General features: G+C 43.8%; 1 protein-coding gene across 1 annotated transcript; it reads left to right on the forward strand.

Annotated features, from left to right (window-relative positions):
• The first annotated feature begins 34 nt into the window (after positions 1-34).
• Positions 35-27,793, forward strand: LOC131845724 (DNA damage-binding protein 1-like). The gene is made up of 23 exons (XM_059194816.1): positions 35-218; positions 1,269-1,417; positions 1,873-2,138; positions 2,532-2,631; positions 2,971-3,076; positions 3,522-3,604; positions 4,016-4,169; positions 4,700-4,921; positions 5,346-5,508; positions 5,584-5,692; positions 6,052-6,236; positions 9,055-9,206; positions 9,346-9,517; positions 9,825-9,968; positions 10,550-10,673; positions 11,242-11,482; positions 21,529-21,662; positions 23,505-23,630; positions 24,476-24,625; positions 25,499-25,629; positions 26,535-26,701; positions 26,929-27,155; positions 27,663-27,793. The coding sequence occupies exons 1-23, from the start codon at positions 158-160 to the stop codon at positions 27,744-27,746; spliced, it is 3,450 nt and encodes a 1,149-aa protein (XP_059050799.1). The 5' UTR covers positions 35-157; the 3' UTR covers positions 27,747-27,793.
• The last annotated feature ends 117 nt before the right edge of the window (positions 27,794-27,910 follow it).

Below are 27,910 nucleotides of genomic sequence, written 5' to 3' on the forward strand. Positions count from 1 at the left end.
TAAAAAAGAAACATTCGACAGTTTCACAGATTAAAAAAGCAGGAATGGTTTCAGCTTAGGTTATGATTTTTTGTTTATTGAATGCATTGTTTTTCAATATAGCGATCAATTGAGGATTTTATTCAAGATCATTGTGCAATTTATGTGAAATACAGCCATGGCGTATCATTATGTTGTTACTGCACAGAAACCAACGGCTGTCACAGCATGTGTTACCGGTAAATACACAAATTGAGTAAAATCAATACTGCATAGGTTAACTATATTATAGAATGTCGAGCTATTTTTACAAACTATTTATACTTTCTGTACATACATAACGTACTGAATCGGTAGATAAATAGGCCATATATTTACAACAATATTGAAATATATTTTGATTTTCTTATTGTTATGGGAAAACAATTCCGGCGGTTTTGTACGAAAATGTTTGTTGTTGTTTTTAATACATAGCCTCAAACACTGATAAATACCGTTTGCTATTTTTGAATAAAAAAATATGATTTACTCCTACTTAGTCATTCTATTCAGTCCTGCACCGACACCAAAACATCAATTCTTATTAACCTATTCATTACTTTGCAATGAGTTAAAGCCCATTGAAAAATTATCAGTATATTAGGTTTTACGATGATTTATTACATCCTATTCCTTTATATCACAAGGAAGACGATGTTCCATCTAATGGTAAACAATATGATAAAAGAATAGACTAGTGTCATATACTTGTTGCCGACCCTCATAGAAACTTAATAAGACTTTTTGAAAAAAGAACATGCAATAGTCTGTTTGTTATAGAATATATCTCTTTTGGACTATACTGGCTATCTCTAGAAAACATCCATTTAGCTAATATGTCGGACTATAAGACAGTAAAATTATGGTATCAAATGTATAACACATAGTCCTTAGTCAACCACAGAGGTAATGCATGAGGTGTAGCTACAAAGTTCTATCCTAAAAGTCATTGTTTTGTTATTCATATATATATGATGTAATGTGAGGATGACTTCCCTGTGGACTGGGGTGGTTAGTTAAAGGTGGTTGTAGGCATCAAAATCTCAGTCACTCACACAAATTTTATATAATTTATATAATACCTGTGGTGTTTGTTATATAGACTGTGGTCTATAATATTGATGTTTATTTATTTATTTATTAGAAAACCAACAGCTCACTACAATCAAATTCATTAATCTACAGTACATATCTAGAGAAAGCCAATAACAGGTTTTCAGTGAATGTTAGCCAGTGTTTTGTTTTCTCAGGCAACTTTACATCACCCACGGACCTCAACCTCCTGGTGGCCAAAGTGTCACGTCTAGAGATGTACCTGGTTACCCCTGAAGGCTTGCGGCCTATGAAAGAAATTGGATTATATGGCAGAGTAGCTAAAATGAAACTGTTCAGACCTCCAGTAAGTAACTGTCGACATTTTAGATTTTCCCTATAAAAAATAAGAACTACTGTTGAACACAGATTTGTTCAAGATTCACATGGATGCACACACATACACACTCAGAGATTACTACTATACTACTAAATAAAGTATATTATAATATACTTCTATTTGCATTATGCAGTAAAAGTAAATCGGTACATTTAAATAAGAATCAATACATTTGTATAAATACAAGAAGGTGGACTTGTTGTTAAAAGCAATTTTGTCAAGGCAACCATAACCTATTTGTTATACTGATGTATAAGCTATATTATTGTAAAGTATAATTAAAATCCATTCAGCAGTATTTGCAAGAATAACAAACAATGGAAGTTTATGTATATTTTGCAAGAATAACAATCAACTTTTTACTTTACTACTTTATAATAAGATGACTTCTGTAAAATAACCTTCGGAGTTTCAAATTTCAGTATGAAGACAAAGACTTGGTATTCATCCTAACGGCTCGCTACAATGCTATGATACTAGAATGGAGAACTAGCAGCAGCGGTGAACTGGAGGTGGTGACACGAGCACATGGCAATGTAGCAGACCGCATTGGCAAACCCTCAGAGAATGGCATCTTAGTTGTCATTGATCCACAGGCCAGAGTGATAGGTCTGAGATTGTATGATGGACTCTTTAAAATCATACCACTGGATAAAGACTCCACAGAATTGAAAGCTTTTACTTTAAGGTAATTTTTAATTTATATATTTTTTTATTAATTTAATAATTATTTAAAAAAATATAAAGTTACTACACTTACTGATTGCAAACATACAGGCAACAAAAAAAAGCAAGGCCCAGTTCAAAGTAGTATAGGAATAAGAAATGTGGAAGGAAATAGGACGCTTTTAATAATAATAATAATATAATTAATTACAACCAGTTGTTGAAAAATTCTTAAACCAATAATTTTCCTGGATTGACCCTTTCAAGAGCTGGTGATCCCACATGTAGAAAACTTTTTACAGTATATTTCTATACAGAGATGTAAACACTGTTTTTAAGGACAAAAACCTACTTATGAATGTTCAAGGTGATTTGAGAAATATGTTAAAAACTTGGTAAAAACCATTGCTTACAGGTTGGAAGAATTAAATGTATATGATATAGAGTTTCTGCATGGATGCTCGAATCCCACTTTAATATTAATACATCAAGATTTAAATGGAAGACATATTAAGGTATGACAAACAATGTTCTTATTATAATTTTATTGAATTGTACATTTTAAAATTTATTCAAAAGAGCAATATGCAAGTTTTGTGCTTGTTCTTCCTGTGATGAGTCTGCTTTCAGAATAATCATAAGGAATATACAAATATTATAAATTATATTCAGAATTGGTAATATTAAGTTTATTTCAAGAATGACTATTACTGACAATGTTATATCAGATTGATCTCCAGGTGGTCTAGCATGAAAGAAAATAGCTCTATCAAGAACATTTCCAAGTTTTGAATTGCGCCTAATGATGATTTTATGTTATGTTCTTAATTGAAATTAAAGTTTTTATGTTCCAGACACATGAAATTGGTTTACGAGATAAACAATTCACTAAACCTCTATGGCGACAGGACAACGTGGAAACTGAAGCTTCTATTCTGATACCTGTGCCAAGTCCCCTAGGTGAGATGGGCTACTGTGTTATGCTATATTTAATATGTGTAATCCAAAAATATTTTGATGCTGGCAACATATTAATATTTTTTTCATACCATCCAGTTCAGTATGCAGATTCAATTGAGAATAACTCAACGAAAACACTTACACAGGAGTCTATATCTAACATTAAATTAAAATCCTGTGCATGAACTACTATTACCATGTACATTTGTGATTTAAATAATTGTTTAGTAAGTAATAGGGTTTGCTCAATGATCAATAAGATGTTAAAACATCTGTTAAATCAATCAAAAGAATTTATTTAAAACTAATTCCAGTATATCCTTTGGTATCTTATTATAATTTTTTTACCCATGCCCATAAATGAGCCATTGACTTTTTTAAATGATATTTAGGAACAGCAAGTTTGTCTTTAAATCTAGTATTAATGTTTTGAATATGAATTCAGGTGGTGCCATAGTGATTGGTCAAGAGTCTATTGTGTACCACGATGGTCAGAGTTATGTAGCTGTCGCGCCACCACAGATAAAGGTTTGTTGTAGCAATACAACCATAGACAACACATTATACTTCTTTTTAATATGTTAACTCTCTTTTGTATTTCTATTTAATTTGGTTGCCAGTTATTCTAGAATTCTAAATTTAGTGTTATTTGTTTGTACGTCTACATTTTTCAAATAAAAGAAAGCCGTCCTCATTATAGAATCTATCTTTATTGCAAATATCATTAAGATCCGTTCAGCCGTTTAAAAGCTAACAAACAAACAGACTTTTGAATTCATAATATTGTAGCCAACCAGAAATTTTAAAAGTATGTTTCCATAAAATTTCTGGCTGTATATATATATGTCTATCTATTGGCTATATGAATATATAATGCAATGGTTGTCAATGAATATTTTCTTTCTTTCTAATATAATAAAATTTAATTTATTCATACAGTTGACACCAATAAATTGTTACTGCCGTGTTGACACGCGCGGACTGCGGTACCTATTGGGCGATATAGCGGGCCGCCTGTTCATGTTGCTACTAGAGCTGCAGGAGAAAATAGATGGCGTTCAAGCCGTCAAGGATCTCAAAGTGGAATTGTTGGGTAAGTGGGAAATAGGTATATAGTATTGAGTATATACATTTAGTGCTTGTTTACAAATTATTTATTTGCTTTGATTATGTATAGAATTTATTGACACAACAACAATGATGTAAAACAACAAATAACAACTTACACATATTACAAAACAGTCACATAAAAAAGGTGGTAATTGTATAATGCATAATTCCCAGCGCAAATATTTGGTGTAGAATATAATATATTATAGTCAGAAAACAGTTTGTGTTTGAAAGAGTAACACGCAAATTTTTTGCTCGTTCTTTTTTATGATGAGTCTAGGTTCCTAATGAGCAATAGAATCAAAGAATTATTATCTATATTATAAATGTAGAAATGGTGGTAAGGTGTGAGTGGAAGTGTATAGTGTGTAGGGTCTGTCTACGCTCGCTGATCTGCTTCAGTATGAATAGTGGTGTATAGTGTGTAGGTCTGGCTACACTCAATGGTAAGTTAATCAGTGTGAGTGGTAGTGTATAGTGTAATGAAGAGTGATGATGAGATGGATCCGGCAGGCGAGATCCCGATCCCGGAGTGCATGACGTACCTGGACAACGGCGTGGTGTTCGTGGGCTCGCGGCTGGGAGACTCGGCGCTGGTGCGGCTGTCGGCGGCGCGGGACGACGCCGCGCGGTACGTGCAGCCCATGGAGACCTTCACCAGCCTCGCGCCCATCGTCGACATGTGCGTCGTCGACCTCGAGCGCCAGGGGCAGAACCAGCTCATCACCTGCTCCGGTCAGTAACACTCACATTTTTTTGTTTAATTTATTTGTTTCGCAGATATTAAGTATGTTACATTGTCGGGACGCGGTGTTTGTAATCAAAAGAAGAGCTTAGGCGGGCTTAGGTTACATAAAAATAGACGTTACCAATTTTTGTGAAATTTTGAGCGCACATCGGGTAGGTATGAGATTCCAACATCTATTTTTCATAACCGTCCAATGATAAGAGTCATCAACCCCCTAAATATTCTATTAATTTTTTCTTATATATATTTGGCATTAAAAATATATATTCTACCAATTGATGAGAGTTGAGACTAAATATGAACTAATTAAAACAACTTCAACGATTGCTTCAGAATCTCTTGATCCATCGAGCCGGATATAAATATAAGAAACAGTGGTTCTATCATCTCAAATCTGATATATATGTCTAGGTACGTATAAAATGGGCTCGCTCCGAATAATACGCAACGGAATCGGCATTCAGGAGCAAGCGTCAATCGACCTGCCCGGCATTAAGGGCATGTGGCCGCTCACACTGGCGCCAGGTTCCGCTCATCACGACACGCTCGTACTCTCCTTCGTCGGTCAGACCAGGTATTTTATAAAACTTTTAAAAAGTATATTGTGTTGTCAATGACCTTGAATTGATTTTCGTTATCTTTTGTCTAGAGTGCTGACTTTGAATGGCGAGGAGGTGGAAGAGACAGAAATCAAGGGTTTCGTATCAGATCGACAAACTTTCTTCACGGGGAATGTATGTCACAACCAGTTGATACAAGTAAGTCAGTAAATTATTCATTATTTATACTAGAGATGTTTACGTTTCGAAGTTCTAAACAGACGTCACATCTTCAATTAAGATACGACGTACACTGCATAACAATAGAGATAGTGGCAGTATACTACTATTTCTGGATACGGTGTAAGATTGTCGACTTAAGTCATCCTTCGAGTGAGCAGAATGTTAGTGTATATAGTCGCAACGTACACTGCACACAATAAAGACTGCGTCAATACAGTGGTATATCGCAATGCTGTCTACGATCTCCTTTAGACGTCGCTTATCACATTTAATCCAATACATAGCCTAAATTTATCGTTCGAGTGGGCGGAAAATAAACGCGACGGTACCCACAGGTAACAGACGAAGGTATACGACTGATCGCGCGCGGACCGGACGGATGGGCGCTGGCGGCGCAGTGGAGAGTGGGCGGCGCGCGCGGCGTGTCGGTAGTGGCGTGCAGCGACACGCGCGCCGTGTGCGCCGCCGGCCCGCGCCTGCACCTGCTCGCCGTGCGCGACGCCGCGCTCGACCTGCTCGCGTGAGTCGCACCGCACACTACACACTACACACTACACACCGCACACTACACACCGCACACTACATACACACACACGTGTCGGTAGTGGCGTGCAGCGACACGCGCGCCGTGTGCGCCGCCGGCCCGCGCCTGCACCTGCTCGCCGTGCGCGACGCCGCGCTCGACCTGCTCGCGTGAGTCGCACCGCACACTACACACTACACACTACACACTACACACTACACACCGCACACTACATACACACACACGTGTCGGTAGTGGCGTGCAGCGACACGCGCGCCGTGTGCGCCGCCGGCCCGCGCCTGCACCTGCTCGCCGTGCGCGACGCCGCGCTCGACCTGCTCGCGTGAGTCGCACCGCACACTACACACTACACACTACACACTACACACTACACACCGCACACTACATACACACACACGTGTCGGTAGTGGCGTGCAGCGACACGCGCGCCGTGTGCGCCGCCGGCCCGCGCCTGCACCTGCTCGCCGTGCGCGACGCCGCGCTCGACCTGCTCGCGTGAGTCGCACCGCACACTACACACTACACACTACACACTACACGCTACACACTACACACCGCACACTACATACACACACACGTGTCGGTAGTGGCGTGCAGCGACACGCGCGCCGTGTGCGCCGCCGGCCCGCGCCTGCACCTGCTCGCCGTGCGCGACGCCGCGCTCGACCTGCTCGCGTGAGTCGCACCGCACACTACACACTACACACTACACACTACACGCTACACACTACACACCGCACACTACATACACACACACGTGTCGGTAGTGGCGTGCAGACACGCGCGCCGTGTGCGCCGCCGGTCCGCGCCTGCACCTGCTCGCCGTGCGCGACGCCGCGCTCGACCTGCTCGCGTGAGTCGCACCGCACACTACACACTACACACTACACACCGCACACTACATACACACACACGTGTCGGTAGTGGCGTGCAGCGACACGCGCGCCGTGTGCGCCGCCGGCCCGCGCCTGCACCTGCTCGCCGTGCGCGACGCCGCGCTCGACCTGCTCGCGTGAGTCGCACCGCACACTACACACTACACACTACACACTACACACCGCACACTACACACCGCACACTACATACACACACACGTGTCGGTAGTGGCGTGCAGCGACACGCGCGCCGTGTGCGCCGCCGGCCCGCGCCTGCACCTGCTCGCCGTGCGCGACGCCGCGCTCGACCTGCTCGCGTGAGTCGCACCGCACACTACACACTACACACTACACACTACACGCTACACACTACACACCGCACACTACATACACACACACGTGTCGGTAGTGGCGTGCAGCGACACGCGCGCCGTGTGCGCCGCCGGCCCGCGCCTGCACCTGCTCGCCGTGCGCGACGCCGCGCTCGACCTGCTCGCGTGAGTCGCACCGCACACTACACACACACACACTACACACTACACGCTACACACTACACACCGCACACTACATACACACACACGTGTCGGTAGTGGCGTGCAGCGACACGCGCGCCGTGTGCGCCGCCGGCCCGCGCCTGCACCTGCTCGCCGTGCGCGACGCCGCGCTCGACCTGCTCGCGTGAGTCGCACCGCACACCACACACTACACACTACACACTACACACCGCACACTACACACCGCACACTACATACACACACACGTGTCGGTAGTGGCGTGCAGCGACACGCGCGCCGTGTGCGCCGCCGGCCCGCGCCTGCACCTGCTCGCCGTGCGCGACGCCGCGCTCGACCTGCTCGCGTGAGTCGCACCGCAAACTACACACTACACACTACACACTACACGCTACACACTACACACCGCACACTACATACACACACACGTGTCGGTACACATGCACACACGCGCGCCGTGTGCGCCGCCGGCCCGCGCCTGCACCTGCTCGCCGTGCGCGACGCCGCGCTCGACCTGCTCGCGTGAGTCGCACCGCACACTACACACTACACACTACACACTACACACTACACACCGCACACTACATACACACACACGTGTCGGTAGTGGCGTGCAGCGACACGCTCGCCGTGTGCGCCGCCGGCCCGCGCCTGCACCTGCTCGCCGTGCGCGACGCCGCGCTCGACCTGCTCGCGTGAGTCGCACCGCACACTACACACTACACACTACACACCGCACACTACATACCCCCCCACGTGTCGGTAGTGGCGTGCAGCGACACGCGCGCCGTGTGCGCCGCCGGCCCGCGCCTGCACCTGCTCGCCGTGCGCGACGCCGCGCTCGACCTGCTCGCGTGAGTCGCACCGCACACTACACACTACACACTACACACTACACACCGCACACTACATACACACACACGTGTCGGTAGTGGCGTGCAGCGACACGCGCGCCGTGTGCGCCGCCGGCCCGCGCCTGCACCTGCTCGCCGTGCGCGACGCCGCGCTCGACCTGCTCGCGTGAGTCGCACCGCACACTACACACTACACACTACACACTACACACCGCACACTACACACCGCACACTACATACACACACACGTGTCGGTAGTGGCGTGCAGCGACACGCGCGCCGTGTGCGCCGCCGGCCCGCGCCTGCACCTGCTCGCCGTGCGCGACGCCGCGCTCGACCTGCTCGCGTGAGTCGCACCGCACACTACACACTACACACTACACACCGCACACTACACACCGCACACTACATACACACACACGTGTCGGTAGTGGCGTGCAGCGACACGCGCGCCGTGTGCGTGTACACGTTTGCGCCGTAATTATACACAATATTATTTAAATCAGATATTCGATTTGTTTATTACTGTTTAATATACTTATTTTCTATACAGTGAAGTTTGCATGGATGAAGAAGTGGCCTGCTTAGATCTCGGTCCTGGTGGTGATGATGCGCTACTCGGTGTCGGATTATGGACTGATATATCCATCAGGGTGCTCAAACTACCAGATCTACGACCACTACATATCGAGAAATTATCTGGTGGTGAGTATATACGATGTTTTTGAACTAATCACCACGTATTTGTTTTAATACATATATTACATCAATTTTTAAGAAAAGAGAGAATGGCGTTTAAACTTTTGCTTTCATAGAATATTATACAGTTTTTTTTACTGCCCAGAAATAATACCCCGGTCACTGCTGATTTGCGTACTTGAGGGCATCTGCTACCTGCTGTGCGCACTAGGCGATGGTTCTATGTTCTACTTCACAATGGATCCTGTCACCGGTGTACTCTCCAGCCGCAAACGGGTCACTCTTGGCACACAGCCTACCGTACTACGCAGCTTCCGGTAATACATATTCCGTTACTGTATATTTTGTAAAACAATGATTTCAAATAGAAATGTTACGAATTTAGGTGTTAATCAATTTTGATATTAGAATATTTAAAGATTGATTTTCGACTGCATTATTTTCCTACACAATCTAGTGACAAAATTTGGTCAATCAGGTTTAATACACTTAGTCCTCCCCATTTCGGCGGTATTTGGGAAGCTGATATTAAATCAATGAAATTTCACCCTACAGTTATACGGAATCATTCAATAATTCTTATCTTAGCGTTAATACCTTCACCTTTACCCTATTATTTGATAGATCGCTGTCCACTACTAACATATTCGCGTGCTCGGACCGGCCTACAGTGATATTCTCATCGAACCACAAATTGGTGTTTTCCAATGTTAACCTCAAGGAAGTGACGCATATGTGCTCACTGAACGCGCTCGCGTACCCAGACAGGTGAGACGATATTATACTATCAACTCTATTATAATACACTGTAATACCATCTACACCTGTGTCGAACTGCACAACCGAGGTGTGAGTTCTGGTCTACTCAGATATAGCCTTCATGTCTAGTTCAGTTCTTAGGCACATACAATCATAAATTGTTTACGAAAATGATTTAAGACCTGTATATTATTGTGGCCTAATAAATGTATTACTATTATACCATTGATTGAATCCGTCATAAATGATTGTGGCTTAATAAGTTTATAATTATTACTATTATACCATTGATTGAATTATCCGGCAAATACTAAAAGATACATAAATGTTTCATCATAATAGAATGGAATTGATATAATCTTTATATAGTATTTTTATTGATATAACCTCCAAATTTGCATTTACGATCGTCCAAGAAGAATAAGCCAAAATAGAAATATAACTAATCTTTATTCAAATACGCTTAAGCACTTTGAATAGTCACATTCTTTTTATTCTACCACTCATTCGGAACGCAGACTCTTCACAAGAAGAGTGAGTAAGAAAGAAAATCTTGTTTATAATGATTTAAATATGTGATGTACCTACAGTTTGGCGTTGGCAACAGACAGTACAGTGACCATCGGCACCATAGACGAGATACAGAAGTTGCACATCCGTACCGTGCCGCTAGGAGAGACGCCTCGGAGAATCGCCTATCAGGAGGCCTCACAGGTAGATTTAATATTATAGTATTTGTGCTCCGGGACCTTAACATACTGCCTACCTTCATGAAGGAGGACTACTGGCTGAAGGGGGTTTTGTATCGGCGCTACCGTGGTAGATCTTCATCAATGCTGTGACAACAAAGACAAATTTATATTAGTAATAGTAGAAATCGGTCAAGCGATTTCGGAGGAGTATGGTAATTAACATTGTGACACGAAAATTTTATATATAAGATTATAATATTAACTCATATGTATATTAGTCTATAAAGTATTTATAATATGGGTCATTAGTAGCCAGTATTGGACCTACAACTGGCAGTTTTTATGTATTCCTTTATCCATATTTAAAATATAATGTTCCGTATTTACAATTTTTTATCGGTTCGGTTTTTCCCTTTTCAAAGAGAGGCAAAAGGACTCAGTCCATACGGCCAATATAAAATTGTTTCATATTACTTCTGTCTCCGCGCTCTGCTATATATGCTCTGCTATAAACGTCTACGAGCATCTCTCTCTATTTATCACATATATATGACGTATTCATTAATATGTGAGGGTTCGGGTTCTTGCAGACGTTCGGCCTGCTGACGATGCGCGTGGACAAGGCGGAGTGGGGCGGCGCGGAGGGCGAGGGCGGCGCGGGCGCGGCGGGGGCGGGCGCGGGGGCGGCGGCGGCGGGCGCGGGGCGGGGCAGCGCGTCGACGGCGGCGGCGGCCACGTCGGGCGCGGCGCCGCAGCCCGCCAAGCACGCGCCGCACGCGCTCGACGTCGAGCTCCACAACCTGCTCGTCATCGACCAGCACACCTTCGAAGGTACGCAGCGCGGACTCGGTCCATTGAAACGCTGATTACATCTATTATTTTTTTTTTTTTAATATATATGTACATCATATACTGGTCGCTCTATTCTTCCAAATTTGAATTTAAATTAATCTGTATTTTTGTAAACAGGTATATATTAATTTGAAAAGAATTAAGAGCTGAGTTTCTTGTCAGTACTTCTCATCTCGAAATCGTTCCGAACTGACGGTAGATTTGACATATCATAAGAGTCTGTAATAGACCTACATAAATAAAGATGTTTACAATTTTAACGTAACGTAACCGGGTCGTCCGCTGGTCCTTGCGGACCGCAGGTGCGGGCCTCGAGCATGGCTCTTTGCCCGGGCGTACTGCTGGGGTGAACCACCCCAGCGTCGTTCGTTTACCGGCCGGCTTGCCAGCCGGCCGGAAGGCGCCCGCTCCTCGGCGGGCGCCTATAGGCGTGATGTGATAGGAGGCATTTTTTGCTCGCCGAGCCGGCTTAACGCCGCCACGTCACGCAAGCGACGTGATCACTCGGTGGAGAGTAGGTCGCGCGGGAGCGCGCGAGTGGCGTCCGGTGGGCGCGCGTGTAGCGGGGCTAGGTCGCGACGGTGCGTTTCGCGCCCGCTGTCCGCGCGCGAGAACATCGCGCGCGTCAACCGGACGACGAACTGCTCCACCGATTCGACCTTGAGGTCGCGGGCGATCACGTCGTTGCGGACGTACCGTCCGGCATTAGTGCACAGACGGAGGGCGGCGTTTTGTTGGACCTGCAGTCTCCGCCGCTGTGAGGCCGAGCACAGTGCGTACCATGCGGGGGCGGCGTATGTGAGCCGCGAACGAATGTAGGTTTTGTAGATCCCTACCTTCGTTCGCAGCTGCAGCCTGGATTGTAGGACCGGTCGCAGCATTGCGCGTGCGGCCTTGGCTTGGGTGGTGGCCCGGTCCACCTGCGCCGTCATGCGCAGCGACCGGTCTATTTCAACCCCTAGGTAACGCACTGTGCGTTCCCATTTGATGGGTTGGCCTCTGAGTGTGAGGGGCGGCGGATAGTGGCACCGGCTGCGGGTAAGTAGCGCTACCGTCTTGCCCACGTTGATGCCCACGCGGCTGCGTAGGCTGCGTTGCCCACGTCTGTGTACGTCGCGTAGAGCGCTGGCGAAATGCAGCTGCCCTGCGGGACTCCGGCGGCAATTGGGCGTGTGGTAGAGTCACAGTTCTCGACCGAAACATAGAAGCTCCGGCCCGAGAGGAACGAGTCCACTACTCGCACGTATGCTGACGGCGTGTTGGTGTCGAGCAGCTTTGACACCAAACCGTCGTGCCACACACGGTCGAACGCCTTCTCTATATCGAGAAATACGCCGACCGTGTAGTGGCCGCGGTTGTGCTCGACAGCCATATGGTGGAGCACGCGCGTCAGCTGCAAAGTCGTCGAGTGTCCGCCTCTGAAACCGAACTGCTCGTCGCGAGGCGACAGAGTCGGTCTCAGGCGGCGGAGCAGGAGGCGCTCGAACGACTTTGCTACGTGCGAGAGCAGAGTGATGGGCCGGTAGCTTGCCGGCAGGCGCTTGTCCTTGCCGGGTTTCGGGAGGACTATGACTCTACCCAACTTCCAGTTGGTAGGGAAGTGGCCGGTCCGGAGTATACCGTTGTAGAGCCTAGCTAAACACGCTAGGGCTCTACGGGGCAGCTGTGCGAGCGCTGCGGTGCTGATCCCGTCCGCTCCGGGCGCTTTGCGCTTCGGCAGGCGGCTGACGAGCCGCCTTACCTCGCCGGGCGAAACGAAGCTCACTTCGTTTACGTCCGGCGACGGAGCGGTACGGAAATCACATACGCGACGTACGACTCGCTCGTGGTGCTCGACGACAGTGCTGGGTGCGTCGGCGGCGATTGGATTGGCCGTGAATTGCCCCTCCAAGTGCTGTGCCAGGATTTCTGCCCGGTCTTGGGCTGCGTAACGACGTCTGCCCGTCTCGTCAAGCAACGGGCAGACGGGGGATCGTGCATTGGTGAGCTGTCGATTGAGTTTGTGCAGGTCGGTATCGTGTTCGCCAGCCCGGGATATGACACCATCCCAGGCGGCTCCACGCCAATCCCGCACTCCCTCCGACAGCTCTGCAGCCAAGCAGTTGAGCTCACGCTTGACCCGCGGGCAACGGGTTCGGGCCCATAGGCGACGGAGATTCTTTTTCCGGGCGAGTTTTTCGCGCAGATGGTGTGGCAATTCCTCTCGACGGCGAGAAGCCACGTTTATTGTGGTAGTTGCCGCCTCCACTGCGGTGCGGATTCGCTCCGTTATGAGTGTGGAGGCGGCTTCGACACCCGCTGGCGATGATAGTTCGCCGTCGAGGTGTAGATGCTCCAATTCTGCGCGAAAAACTCGCCAATCCATCCGCCGCCTCGACGGTCTCGTCGGTGTGGTGGTGATGGAGAGGTCAAGCGTGGCTAGAACTGGGAGGTGCTGTGTGTCTAGATCATACAGCACCTCCAGTAAGACCGGGCAAGGCACAGCCTGCACTAGGGCAATGTCCAGAACGTCTGGGCTATGTGTGGGATTTGAGGGTACGTGGGTTGGGTGCGCTGGGCCCAACACCTCGTACCCGTGGATCTGCGAATCCTGGAGGAGTCTTCGACCTATCGGCGAGCACAGACGGGAACCCCAAGCCGTGTGCTTCGCGTTTAGGTCGCCCATAAGTAGGGTGGGACTCCTCCCATCCAGAACGTTCCGGACATCGGAGGGGCTGAAATCCAGTCCCGGGGGACGGTAAGCTGCCAGGACCTTCAGTTCCGCGCCGTCGACGTTGATGCTGACTCCTATGGAGCGCATGACGCGGAACTCGGGGCGCTCTAACTCCACGTGGACTACGTCCCGACGGACTAGTACCGCCGTACCGCGGTACGCAATGCCCGCCGGTGACGTTTCGTCGCGTCTATACACGTGGTAGTTAGGCACCCTCAACGTCTCCTTTTCTGTGAGCTTCGTTTCACCCAGGAGTATGATGTGCACATCCTGGGTGCGAGCTAGGAGACGGAGGTCCTGGACTTTATCCTTTATTCCCCCGGGGTTCCAGTACACAATGCGCAGGCTAGTACCCGCCATTTGTGTACTGTTGGATTTTGGCCAATCCATTTAATGCCGCCGACTTTGTGTCCGCGCCGGCCGCGAGCGTAGTTAGCAGCTCCGTCAACAGGCTAATAAGCATGTTCAGTGCTCTGTCGACGGGCGCTTGTGTGAAGGGCGCGGGCGCGGCGTGTGCCGAACGCGGCGCGGGGTATGCGGTGTATGTGGGAGGCGCGGGAGGTGCGCGTCTTACGTCCGCCAGAAGCGGCTTGAAAGCCACTCTCGGCACATTGTGTGCCGGTGGCGCCGCCTGGCGGCGACGTGGCGCTGCACGCGGGCCCTGATTTGGGACGGCATACATGGGAAGGGAGGGGGGTGCGTTGTACGCAAATATTGGGGTGGGATCAGGTAGGAAGGGGATTGGGGTTGATGCCGTCACGGGCTCATCTCCGCGCCTCTTCTTGCCGCGTCTACGGCGGCGGCGCTTTTTCGTAGCACCGGCGTCGGCGCCTCGTTGCGTCGGTTCGTTAGCCGGCGCCATTAGGTTGGCGCCAGCGGTTTCCTCGACCGTTATTACGGGAGGGGGAGCCTGGGCGACGTATGTACGAGGCGCCGCGGTGGGATTGTTGCGCCGCCGTTGCTGCGCCGTGGGCGCCGTCGACGTCGCAGTGGGGACGGGGGGACGGGGTTTGATTCCCCTCTGCCGGGCCTCTCTTTTATACACCGGGCACTTCCGGTCGTTGGCGGTGTGCGGCTTTGCGCAGTTGGCACAGGTCGGCTTTTGGTCACGCGGCCTGTCGCAGTTCGCCGCCGGGTGCTCCCCACCACAGCGAACGCATTTGACGGGCCGATGACAATTGGCCGACGCATGGCCGAATGCCTGGCATCTGTGGCACTGAGGCAACACAGATGCCGGCTTCCACGCTTCAACGACGACGCCACGCATGTACAGGAGCTCGTCCACCGCATATAAGCGTGCGAGCTCATCCTTGTCCATGGGGTCGAGTTGAGCGTGGAAGATACAGCCGGGACGACCGCGACGGGCAGGAATACCCCGCACCAGTCGCACTCCGAATCCCTTCTCCTGTAGGGCATCCACTATCCTCTCATTGGGGGTGTCGGCGGGGAGGCCCCGTATCGCCACCTTGGTGGGCAGTTCCGAGGCCAGACTGTAGAAGTACCAACTTATAGTTGGGTCCTTCTCGCTGGCTTCTATAAGGTATCTTTGGACGGCTCGGAACTCGTCGTCCGTCCTTGGCAGGAATCTGACCCCACTGCCGAAGGGTCGTGCATTTGGAGCCTCCCCCAGGACGCGCCTGAGCTGGTCGAAGTGGCGCGTCCAGTTAGGGAGGCGTTCTACCACTATGGGGGGGTATTTGCCTCGCCCTGTGGCGGGTTCTACGCCCGTATCGGCGACCTTACCCTGTGAGGGCATTTGCGGGGCTGGAGCCGTGGTGGCGGGGGTTGGGGTGGCGGGGCCTGCCACTACTGCCGCAAAGGACGGCGGGGTTCGTCGTCGCGGCGAGGGGACGGGGGGGAGCATCGGCTCGGGCGATTGTGGCACCGATTCAAGTGCCGCATATGACGTGGCATCATACTCGCCCCTATCTAGCGTATAGGAGCGAGGTAGCGGCGAGGGCACACGCGAGGGTGCTGGCGAAGGCTCAGGCGAGGTCGCAGGCGACGCATGTACGTCGCCGTAAAAACGCCTGTCTTCCCCTTCCTCCTCGCTCCCGCTATCCGGCGGGGGGGAGGGTGAGCGCGGAGGGGGTGAGGGCTTTCGCCGCACGGTACCCGACTGGGACGGTAGGGGTTGGTAGCCCTTGTCCACAAGCCGGATTCTCGGCGTCGGCGGCACCTTCACTAGGTCAAGGTCGCGGGGGGGGGACTCCTCTACGTCCCTCCGTTTGTCGCCTCTAGCGGGCGAGGTCGGCGACGGCGGTGCGCGTCTTTTAGATGGGCCAGGTTGCGCGCATCTTTCCCCTCTGCCTGGTTCCCGGTCGGCGGCATCATTGCCGCTTCCCGCGAGGGCAGAGGGGGTGCCCTTGGATGCCGGGCGAGCGTGGAAGGTCCCCAGCTCAGTGGCGGGGACCAGCTTGGTCGGGTTCCTTAAATCCCGACGCACAACAGTTCGGGGAGCTCCCCTGTCAGGGGGTTTCCTGGGGGCTTTGCCCCTTTGCGACATTACGAGATGAAAGGGTAATGTACTAGGAAAGGGGACAGGAGGGGTGGGAAAGGGTGGTGTGGGGGCTGGAACCCCACGACGAACCTACCGAAAGGTAGGGAATTCCGCCCTGAAAGGGCAGGTGATCACGCTGTAAGACAGTCGCAAGTGGATTGCAGCAACGAATTTGCGTCAACAAATTCGGTCTACAATCCTAGCGCGTTCTCTCGCTAGACAAAGTACACTTTGAGTAGCTGGATTACGCACTGTATCGCTCTCAACAGTTTGCGCAAGTGGGCACCAGTTGCGGGGCTCACTCTGGAGACTCGACGGCGAACCGGAGTCTCACAGAGGATCACACGACCAACGGTAAACTCAACAAGCAACAAACTGGAAAGCGACAATTTTTCATACAAATTTCGTTGGTTACGTATTCCGGAGGCAATACCTTATCGCGAGCTCCGTGTTTTTAGCTCGATTCTAAAGTTAATTTTCATTATGACTTTTGGAGTTTTTCGATGTTATTACCTCTGTAACACGTTTTCCCCCTTATAATTCTTATTTACATGTGAACTTTGCATAATTCCCTATCTAAAAAGTACACATACATAATCATCACAATAGTATTTTGTGGTATAGTGATGCAAATCAGCACGTTCAGTAAAAGATTGTGCGAGTGTACGTTTTGTATAACGACACGTAGGTCACGCAGTACCTCATATATATAGTTTATGTAATTAGTGTAAGCTAGAGTATTCAAGATGTAACAGTTAAATATACAAGTTACACCCTACTGTGTATGTTTACTCTCACCACCGCTCCTGTCATCACATGGCGACCGTGACAAAGAAGCTGCATAAATGGATCAAGATCAGACTATACTCTGAAGATCTTCGGGCAGCAAAGAGGTATAAATTATTTATCTTCAATATATTGTACGGTGGAAATTAATATTCCTAGGCCATCGGTGTCCAATATCCTCAAATTGAGGTTCACCGCATACCTGTGCCTAAAAAAATTGATTGAAGCATCCATAGATGGAATTATAAAGATTGAATAAAAGGGTGCTAGCGGTCTACAAATGTTGTAGTGATTATCAAATGTGCCGTGATTAGTGTCATTTCTGAAGACATTTTTATACGTGTTTGGTGCAGTGAAAATATAATTAAGGACATATTAAGTGGTATATAATATTTGATTGTGTATTTAAATTTAAGTCACTTATTTTGAACAGGAAGTAGGCAAACTGTGACAGGCCACTTACACAATTTTTGAAAGAATTTTATATTAGTCTGTATATTTTAAAAATGGCCGCATTTGATTTAAAAACAGCTTTATTACTATTACCTATAGTGAATCGGGATGAGAAAATTATAAAAAGCCTTTTAGACGGCATTGAATTTTACAAAACCATCCTCAGGCCTGATGACCACCCCTTACTAATAAATTTTATATTAAAGACGAGACTTTCTAGTTGTGCCAAATTAAAATTAAAATCAAACTACGATAATATTAATAATTTAACGGAGGATATAAGAAAAATTTTATTACCAAGTAAATCGTATACATTCATTTTAACGCAACTACAAAAATGTAGACAGGGTAACAGAACAATTTTAGAGTTTGGGGATGAAATTGAAAGGTTGTTTGTTGAATTAACAATTGCCCAAGCGGGGGGTTTGAACACCGCGTATGATATTCTATTGCCCATAAATGAGAATATTGCAATTAGGCAATTTGCATACGGGCTAAACGATAGTAGGTTGACAATGTATATAATATGTAGAAAAATATCAAATTTACAAGAAGCTGTCAAAACAGCAATAGAAGAGGAGGAATTCAATCCTAAGAACTTCCAAACGTGTTTAATAAATAAAATAAATTATGACGCACGAGAATTTGATCGCAGAACAAATCAATGTCAAGCGAAGCGTAATAATACTAAGGCGCGTAGTCAGCAAAATACAATAATGCATAGTAAAGAAGGTCGCGCAGTTTGTTATAGTAAGCATATGAATTACGTCAAAGCGTCAGCTGATAGTAGGAATAGCGATAGAAAGACATCGTTAGATTTTGTTCATGGAAATAAGAATACCGAAATTTTAGCTTTTAACACAAATAATGTAGTTAAATTTAATTGTTTTAATAATGATATATTTTTGATAGCAGACTCAGGAGCATCAATGTCAGTTTTAAAGTATGATTGGTTAAAAAATTTGCCTTCAATTAAGATCCATAAAGATAACGCTATAATAAAAGGCGTTTGTGGTAATCTAGAGGCAATGGGATTTGTTTACCTGAATCTTGAATTTCAGAAACTGCAATTTAGACAAAAGTTTTATGTATTTAAAGAATTACAGTGCAGTTCCCATGGTATATTAGGAGAAGATTTTTTAATACAATTTAAAGGTATTATAAATTTTGAATTGGGCTGTTTAAGTGTAAAGCCCCACGGATCACTTGATAGGGTCCGTATACCTTTTCAAAAAAGAGAAAATGGTATAAAATATGTTAATTTTCCTAATAAAAGGAAAACTGATTATATTGTGGAAAATGGAAATTGTGCGAAAAATAGAACAACGGACCAATTATCGAAAATAATCGTAACGTCCGATGAGTTAAAAAAATTAAACTCATGCTGTTCAGGCGTTATTACGCAAGGTCCAATTAAGAAAGTTAATAAATGTTCTCAAGTGAAAGTAAAACCTAGTCCATCAAAGATGGCAGAAATTACTACAAAATCACAGTTTCGTGTGAAATTAAATATTTGTAATAAGGAGACATTAGGAAAACTGTTAGGTATGCATAATATGCATGATAATGCGAGCAATGTAGTTCTATCCGGATCTATAATATATTTAAATCAAACGTCTCTATTAACAAAGGTGGGCGTAGATAAATCATTAAGAGAACTTGTAGAGATATGCAAGGATCATAATATTATGGAAGTTATAATTATTAAAAATATGTACAATAAGTCTCAAGTTAATAAGTTCTGTCGGTATATACAGAAGTATGATGAATTTTTACGATTATGTAGGTATACTGTAAAATGTATAGATAAGTATAGTAAGTCAATAAGTACAGATAATGAAGTGAGCATTGTCACATTGGCCAATAATGTAAAGCATAAAATTTCTTAAAATTGTTATAGAGTAAAAGGCCTAATTTTAATTTTTGGTTACTACTTGTTTAGTAGAAAACAAGATCTGTTAGATGATGACAAATATGTATTAATAATACAATGTATTTATAAAAGTTTGTATTTTTTTTGTACTCAGGTATGATATACCTTGAGAAATTGTTATGTTAAATTAATCCTTGGTGCTGTTTTTTTTGTCTTTTTGTATGTTTAAATAATAAAATTGTCCTTGTAATGTTAAACTTTCAGAGGGAGGGGACACCCTCACCATAGACACCCTACTTTTCAGGGGAGGTGTGGTATAGTGATGCAAATCAGCACGTTCAGTAAAAGATTGTGCGAGTGTACGTTTTGTATAACGACACGTAGGTCACGCAGTACCTCATATATATAGTTTATGTAATTAGTGTAAGCTAGAGTATTCAAGATGTAACAGTTAAATATACAAGTTACACCCTACTGTGTGTGTTTACTCTCACCACCGCTCCTGTCATCACAATTTCTTATAAATACAAGGTAAATTATCTTTAACTTACACCGATTTTCACATTTAACAATAGTGAAATACTACAACTATAACAGGAACATTACTTATATCTAGTTCGTTATAGTTATTTTAACATATAGCTTATATTTACATAACTGAATACGGTTTACATACATTATTGCTCGTTTTTTCATATATCATACTGTTTGTATCATTTACATTATTTTAAACTTATCTATATGATATTACGCGTCGTATTTTAATTTTACATTATTATTGATCTTATTCTACGTTATTTCACGCTGTCCTCTACAGAGACCCAAACGAGAGTACGTACTAAGCGGCTCGGTGCGTACCTACTTAGTACGTACGCATCAAACGGGTAGACGGAGTACGAGCTCAGTCTAGCGGATTAGTGAACGATTTATTGTAATCATTTGATTGATTAATAAAAAGATTTTGCTAAATAAAACCGCCTTGATTAAATGCTGCTCGAACAGTAATTTCATATAGTTTGACGTGCATGGTAAGTATAAGTTTATTATTATAAATGTATATTTTTACACAAGGTCTGCTTAGCTGGGAACTAGATAACGGTCTGTGAATGCCAACATATTTGTATATATTTAATCACATTTCCAACTGGTTAAAACCTCTAAAATGGATAAGGTATATGAAGCCTAGTGAACATCAGCTGCGGTTTCAAGGGTGGGCTGCGTAACAGGACCATCAAAAACTTTTATTTTATTTTTATAAAAATAGACCTTATGCTGTACAACTTTAAAGTCTAATTTAACTACTTTAGAAGTTTTCAGCCAGAAGGAAGTGATTGACGAAAGTAAGTCCTGGCTCGGGGGTTATTTGCATGATTATTTATTTCGTCTGAACGTTTTCTATGTATTTACAAAAAAAATCTATTTCAGTATTTATATCAGTTAAGTACATAGCATGTCTGAGTGGCCGGCATTTTGTGACGCATCGCTACTTCAGCGAAAATTGGTCACTGTTAGTAATTTTAGACATAACCATAGCACCCCTAAGCTCTGCTTAGTTAGAGATCAGACAACCCTATGTAAATTCTCCTAAGTTATTATTCTTTGCAATCTGTTAGAAGTTGGAAATAAGGCAAAATATATTGCTGTAGTAACTTGCTATTATTTCGAATAAGAAAGTGCGAATATAAACTCGTTTGTTTCAGTTCTCCACGCGCATCAACTCATGTCATACGAGTTCGCCTTGTCTCTGGTCTCGTGTCGGCTGGGGGACGACCCCAACCACTACTACGCGGTCGGCACCGCCTTAATCAATCCCGAAGAATCAGAACCTAAACAGGTAACAATTTTCTTTTCACTAATTTTATGTGACTGGTAGGACCAATAAGCTGATAGTCTATTTGGTGATAAGAGGGAAACTGGAACATAGTTATGAAAAGGACCACAGTCATCTCATATTATAACACCCGTGGTACCTCATTGCAATAACTAAGGTGTCAATCCAATAGTCAATAATTTCATTGCCATATGTTGCGGGTAAATAATAAGATGTTGCTGGTCGAGACGATGTATATTACTGATGATGATAAACTGACAATGTGTACATAGAAATAATGATCTTATATACTAAATAAAAGTAAGAAAAAAGTAAGGTGGGGTAACACAGTTTAGATACAGCAGTGCCTAGTAGACAATATTGGATTTGTCTTACTAAACATTATTAAATGCAATTATTATTTTGATGTATCTATGTAGGTAACTGTGTCCCATACCATACCTTTGAGATGGCTGATCAATAAGTGTTTTTACTCTGTTGATGAGTACTTTAATTCATGAAGTAGGTAATCGTAGTACTTTGCCCAGAAATTTAAATTTAATTTAATAATGATGAAAATAAAAATGAAACTGAGAAATATGTATAATCTTGTAATAATAAATGGACACTGTTAATTTTTGCATGCCAGTTTCTGGTGAAAAATGTGATACATAAATTATAATTTTTAAAACCACTTTTCAGGCAAAATAAAGATATTTGTATTTGTATTTGTATTTGTATTTGTATTTGTATTTGTGAGCACATGTTATAAAGCAAGCTGTTTGGTGTCAATAATAGTCCAGTTATCTTTGTAAGAACATCTCGGAATTAAGATACCCGCCTATAAACTTATATTTTGACGTTCAAAAAGGTGTCTCAAAATATTCATATGATAGGGTGTATACATATAGGTGTGAAAATACGAAATTATAGGAGTTTAATTTATTATTATTATTAGCTACTCGCCCGGCTTCCCGGGTGTACATGTATTATACATATAAACCTTCCTCTAGAATCACTCTATCTATAAAAAAAACCGCTTCAAAATCCTTTGCGTAGTTTTGAAGATTTAGGCATATATAGGGACGGACAGGCAGCGACACCTATAGGTAAGGTATAGATAGATTAAACTTTGGAAAAGTAGAGATATATTTCGTCTCGAAAATAGAATTTAGGAGTAAAATAGGAATTTAATGTTATGCGGAATCCATAAATTCTAAAGATACTATCTTAATATACTAATAAAAATCCTTTGCGTAGTTTTGAAGATTTAGGCATATATAGGGACGGACAGACAGCGACCGCGACTTTGTTTTATACTATGTGATGATAGTGGCTGGGTATCTCAAATTCTGAGAAATAATTACCTAATTTATACTAAGATTAGCAGTCCCGGCAAACGTTGTTTTGCCTTAAAATAAAAATAAAAAATCAGGGGTGAACTACCCCTAACATTTAGGGAGATGAAAAATAGATGTTGGCCGATTCTCAGACCTACTCAATACGCTCACAAAATTTCATGAGAATCGGTCAAGCCGTTTCGGAGGATTATGGGAACGAAAACGGTGACACTAGAATTTTAAATCTAAGTAACTGGACTATAAATGAAACGAAGTTTTTACGTTGTTTAGTCTACCTTTATGAATTAAGTTACCTAGATGCATTTAAATAAATAATCATAGAAAAGTTAAATACATGAACCAATCGTGCAACTAATAATAGTAAAAAATAAATTGTATAATAATATAAAAAATCAACATATGTAAAAAAAAATACTGTATTGAAAAGTGTAGAATAAAGGCTTCCTTATCTTTATTAGGTGCATTTAAAATATGTCAATAAATTAATGAAACATTTCTATAACAGGGCAGACTCCTGCTATTCCACTGGTCGGAGGGCAAACTGGTACAAGTGGCAGAGAAGGAAATCAAGGGCGCGTGCTACTCGCTAGTTGAATTTAACGGGAAATTATTAGCATCTATAAACAGTACGGTCAGTATATAATACTTTTACTTCATTTATAATTAATAATAATTGGACAATTCTCACGGCGCCATCTTGTCCCAAGCTGAGAGCTGGTGTTTTGGGTACTAGATATTGGGAAGTTTCAGAAATGATACGTCGTTATGGTATACATAAATTGCGTTACTGTGTCCACGTGTTGTCGCCTCGGTGGCCTCGGACAGAAAGAAGCCAACTCCCTTTCGACTTCCCGTATAAATACTCTATGCGTATTAGTGAGGAAACGACGGTGGCGCCACCAATGCTTCGTTACATTACACATTAGTCAAATGATTACTCTAAATTTATATATTGAAGACAACATAGATAACTGATATACATACATAAATACATTTTTTTTGTAAATACATAAGTATGATTGTATACAGACCGTATACAATAATACTTATGAATAGAAATGTTTGTAACGTGAGAGGAATCGAACCCGCAACCATCGGAATTAAAGCGGTGTGCTAAACCGCTAGACTTAATCATCAGATAATAAATGATGATAATGGAACGGTAATAAAAAAAGTAACCTAAACGTATTTATTAAAGATTTAAGTGTGGTGCTTTTGAAAAACCAATTTGTTAAAATTTGCCCGTCCAATTCGGACGGGGATCGTAATTACGGACGGCCTGAGCCGAGGCCCGAAGCTCTAGCTCGTCGGTCCTCGGACTTAGGTTGTATCTGTGAGGTAGGATTTGACCTTCAGCTACTCCGTAAGTACTTCCACGGGTTTGGACTGAAGCACTCTCTATCTTTAGGTGAAGCTGTAAAGGCCAGCTGCGGTCAACTGCATTAGAATAGTTAAAAAAATAGTTTGCTATTACAGGTGCGGCTATTCGAATGGACATCAGACAAGGAATTGCGACTGGAATGCAGTCATTTCAACAACATAGTGGCATTATTCCTGAAGGTCAAAGGAGATTTCATACTCGTAGGCGACCTGATGCGCTCAATGTCCTTATTACAATACAAACAAGTAAGTTTTAAAATAACTAAATAATTCTGGACAATTAATACAACGCCATCTAGTCAAACGGTGAGTAGAACTTGTATTATTGGTACTAGACAACTAATATATACATAGAAAACACCCAGACTGATAAACAATCATACTCATGAATACAAATGTTTGCATTGTGTGAAAAATCGAATCAGCGACCATCGGATCAAAAGCGGTGTGCTAAACCGCTAGACCACCGAGGCTGTCGGATATAATAATATGCTATCACGAATGTTATTGCTGATGAGGTAGACAGGCATTGTCAAATGTAAACGTCATAGTGAACGCAACTTTTGATATGCACGAATTTCGCAAGCTATAAGGGGTAAGGGAATTGTCAGTAGTATGGATTAATAATCCTATTGCTAGCAATGTAATGTCAGGTCTACCTCCACATGAGAAAGCTGTTTTCTCTGTAATGTCTGTAATGTTTCATGAACACAGTAAAATGTTTCATTTAAGTGGGCCGTTAAATTGTTTGCCTTCATATATAAATTAAACATTAATGTCTTGATTTATACGTTACTAGGTACCCGCCCCGGCTTCACACTGGTGTACATGTATTATTGATATATATGAATTAAAACGTCCGACTTATTATGTAGCTCAGTTATTACTCGCTGTCAGAATATCAAAAACAAATGAACATCTTTTCTTTACAAGAAAACACAAATACATTTTCTTATATTAAAAGAGGTTTACATATGCATCAATTATACATATAAACCTTCGTCTTGAATCATTATTTATTGCTAAAACTGTATAAAAAATACGTTGCGTAGTTTAAAGGTTCTAAACGAACAGACAGCGGAAACCACTTCATTTGAAACGAAATGATGTCATGTTCAGATGGAGGGCAGCTTCGAAGAGATCGCTCGAGACTACACGCCCAACTGGATGACCGCCGTTGAGATTCTGGACGATGACACCTTCCTCGGCGCAGAGAATAGTTTCAACATATTCGTCTGTCAGAAAGACAGGTCAGTATGATTTTTAGTCATATCTTCTGCACGTATTCCGCTAGAAAATATTGAATTGACGGTTCAGCAACAAGTAAATGTGACCAAGTCTCTCCCTGTTGAAAACTTCTAGAACTTTCAGAGAGGACGTAACTAGATCCTGACGCAGGTACAAATGGACTTTGAAATAGTATTTTTTTTATTCTACCGCCACATTAGTAATGCAAATTCAGCTAAGAAGAATATAGGAAACTTTAAGAAATATGACATCATTATTTTCATTACGGAGGACTACGCAGCCAGGCCTGGATACCCTGAAATTTCACTGCTATATCTTACCCTTCAAACCAGAACACAGTTTACAAGCAAGCAGCTGTTCTTCGTAGACCACTTAGATGATTATGTTCAGTGTCTGTCTATTTATATTCGTTTTAAAATATATACAGTCGACTAGATTTAAAATTTGTACAGTGGTTTAGTCTTAAAATTTGTCACAATGAATTAATTTTAAATAGCTATTGTGATGTAGCTCTGGAAAGCCAGCGCGCGTAACCGTGAGCGATTGATTGCGTTATATTTTTTTTGGTTCACTCTTTAGCGCGTAGTTCCGAGTATATTTCACGTTAATTCATTTACTCTTAAAATGTTTTTTTTTCTCAGATTTATTTTCCAGAGATAAGATTTATTAATTATCAATAACTCTATAACTATGTCTTTGTTCTATAGTTAGAAGTCCGCGATTTTACAATGAAAATAATTAATTTAAAAATAACAGACGTTTAACGTCTGACAGGTTTGAGGAACGCGCGGGAATGCTCAAAGGCGACGAGCGCGGGCCTTCTCATTCTCTTTGTCTAAATTTACATGCACATTATTATCTGCGTGAAAGAGTGTACGTATGAAAGCAGCTTATATTCGTGTTGCAGTGCGGCGACGACGGACGAGGAGCGGCAACAGATGAGCTACCTGGGGCAGTTCAACGTCGGCGACATGGTCAACGTGATGCGGCTCGGCTCACTGGTGGGGCAACACGCAGACACCGCCGCGCCCGTCACCAACCCCGTGCTGCTGGCCACCGTCACCGGCGCCATCTGTGAGTGACACCCCGCTCCACAGCCCCACAGAATCGAACCCACAACCATCGGAAATAAGATGGTGTTCTAAACCGCTACATCATCGAGGCCGGCAAATATCACGCTTTAAGTGTAACACTTCGATACTAATAATTGTCTACTACAACAAAGCTAAATTCATCTAACTAATGTTACGGCCGATTCCCTAATAGATGGCGCTGTTTGATATGACCATTTTAATTTTCAGGTCTAGTTGTTCAATTATCACAAGAACTATACGAATTCCTACACAAACTAGAAGAAAGATTGACCCACACGATAAAATCAGTCGGCAAGATCACCCACGTGTTTTGGAGATCGTTCAATACAGATATAAAGACAGAGCCGGCCGAAGGGTTCATAGATGGAGACCTTATAGAGAGCTTCCTAGATCTGTCCAGGGAGAAACAGCTAGAAACAGTTAAAGGTTTGCAGGTGAGTTATTTTCTAATATATAGTATATATTATACATATTTTAAAAATTTTGCATTTAGTACATCTTACTAATATTATAAATGCGAAAGTTTTTGAGTATGGATGGATAGATGTGTTTGTTACTCTTTCACGCAAAAGCCGCTGAACGGATTTTGATGAAATATACATATGGGGTGAAAAGGCCTTCCATTACTTGCAACATATAGCGCATAGTACATAAGGGGAAAGAGCATTGTTAGTAATGTGTACTAATAGCCCCATTGCTAGCAATGTACCATGTCAGTCAGGTTGACCTACTAAATTTGTGGTAAATTTATCATATTTCCATTAACAACCATAAGAAAATAAGTTGTACGTAGATATTAATATTCTTCATTCATTTAAGAACCACGCTCTTGTCGGCGGAGCTCTTGCCACTTTCCACGATCTTTCATCTTTCTCTTTATATGTTGACATACTTACATATTAAAATTTTAATAACCAAGACGTTAATACAAATTATTGCAGATCGACGATGGTGGCGGCATGAAGCGAGACGCGACAGTTGACGACCTTATCAAGATAGTAGAAGATCTTACTAGAATACATTAGACCGTTATAGTAATTCAGTTGATTTAATAAATACTTTATGTAATACATACGCTGTATTTTATTTCATCTGTGTACTAACTGACATTTAACTATAAACTATTTAATAAACCAAACCGGCTTCGAATCTCTCTGCATTCCCTAAGGTTGGCTGGTATATAATGCTA

Source organism: Achroia grisella, unplaced genomic scaffold (assembly GCF_030625045.1).
Source record: "Achroia grisella isolate CSIRO2021 unplaced genomic scaffold, CSIRO_AGI_Agris_v1 utg483, whole genome shotgun sequence".
In the NCBI taxonomy this organism is placed as follows: Eukaryota; Metazoa; Arthropoda; class Insecta; order Lepidoptera; family Pyralidae; genus Achroia; species Achroia grisella.

What these genes read in the sequence shown, in the direction of transcription:
- LOC131845724 (XM_059194816.1), top strand. Translation starts at nt 158, where the DNA reads ATGGCGTATCATTATGTTGTTACTGCACAGAAACCAACGGCTGTCACA. An exon ending in TTGAAAGCTTTTACTTTAAG is followed by an intron (nt 2,139 to 2,531) that starts GTAATTTTTAAT and finishes CATTGCTTACAG; the next exon opens with GTTGGAAGAATTAAATGTAT. An exon ending in GTCACAACCAGTTGATACAA is followed by an intron (nt 5,693 to 6,051) that starts GTAAGTCAGTAA and finishes CGGTACCCACAG; the next exon opens with GTAACAGACGAAGGTATACG.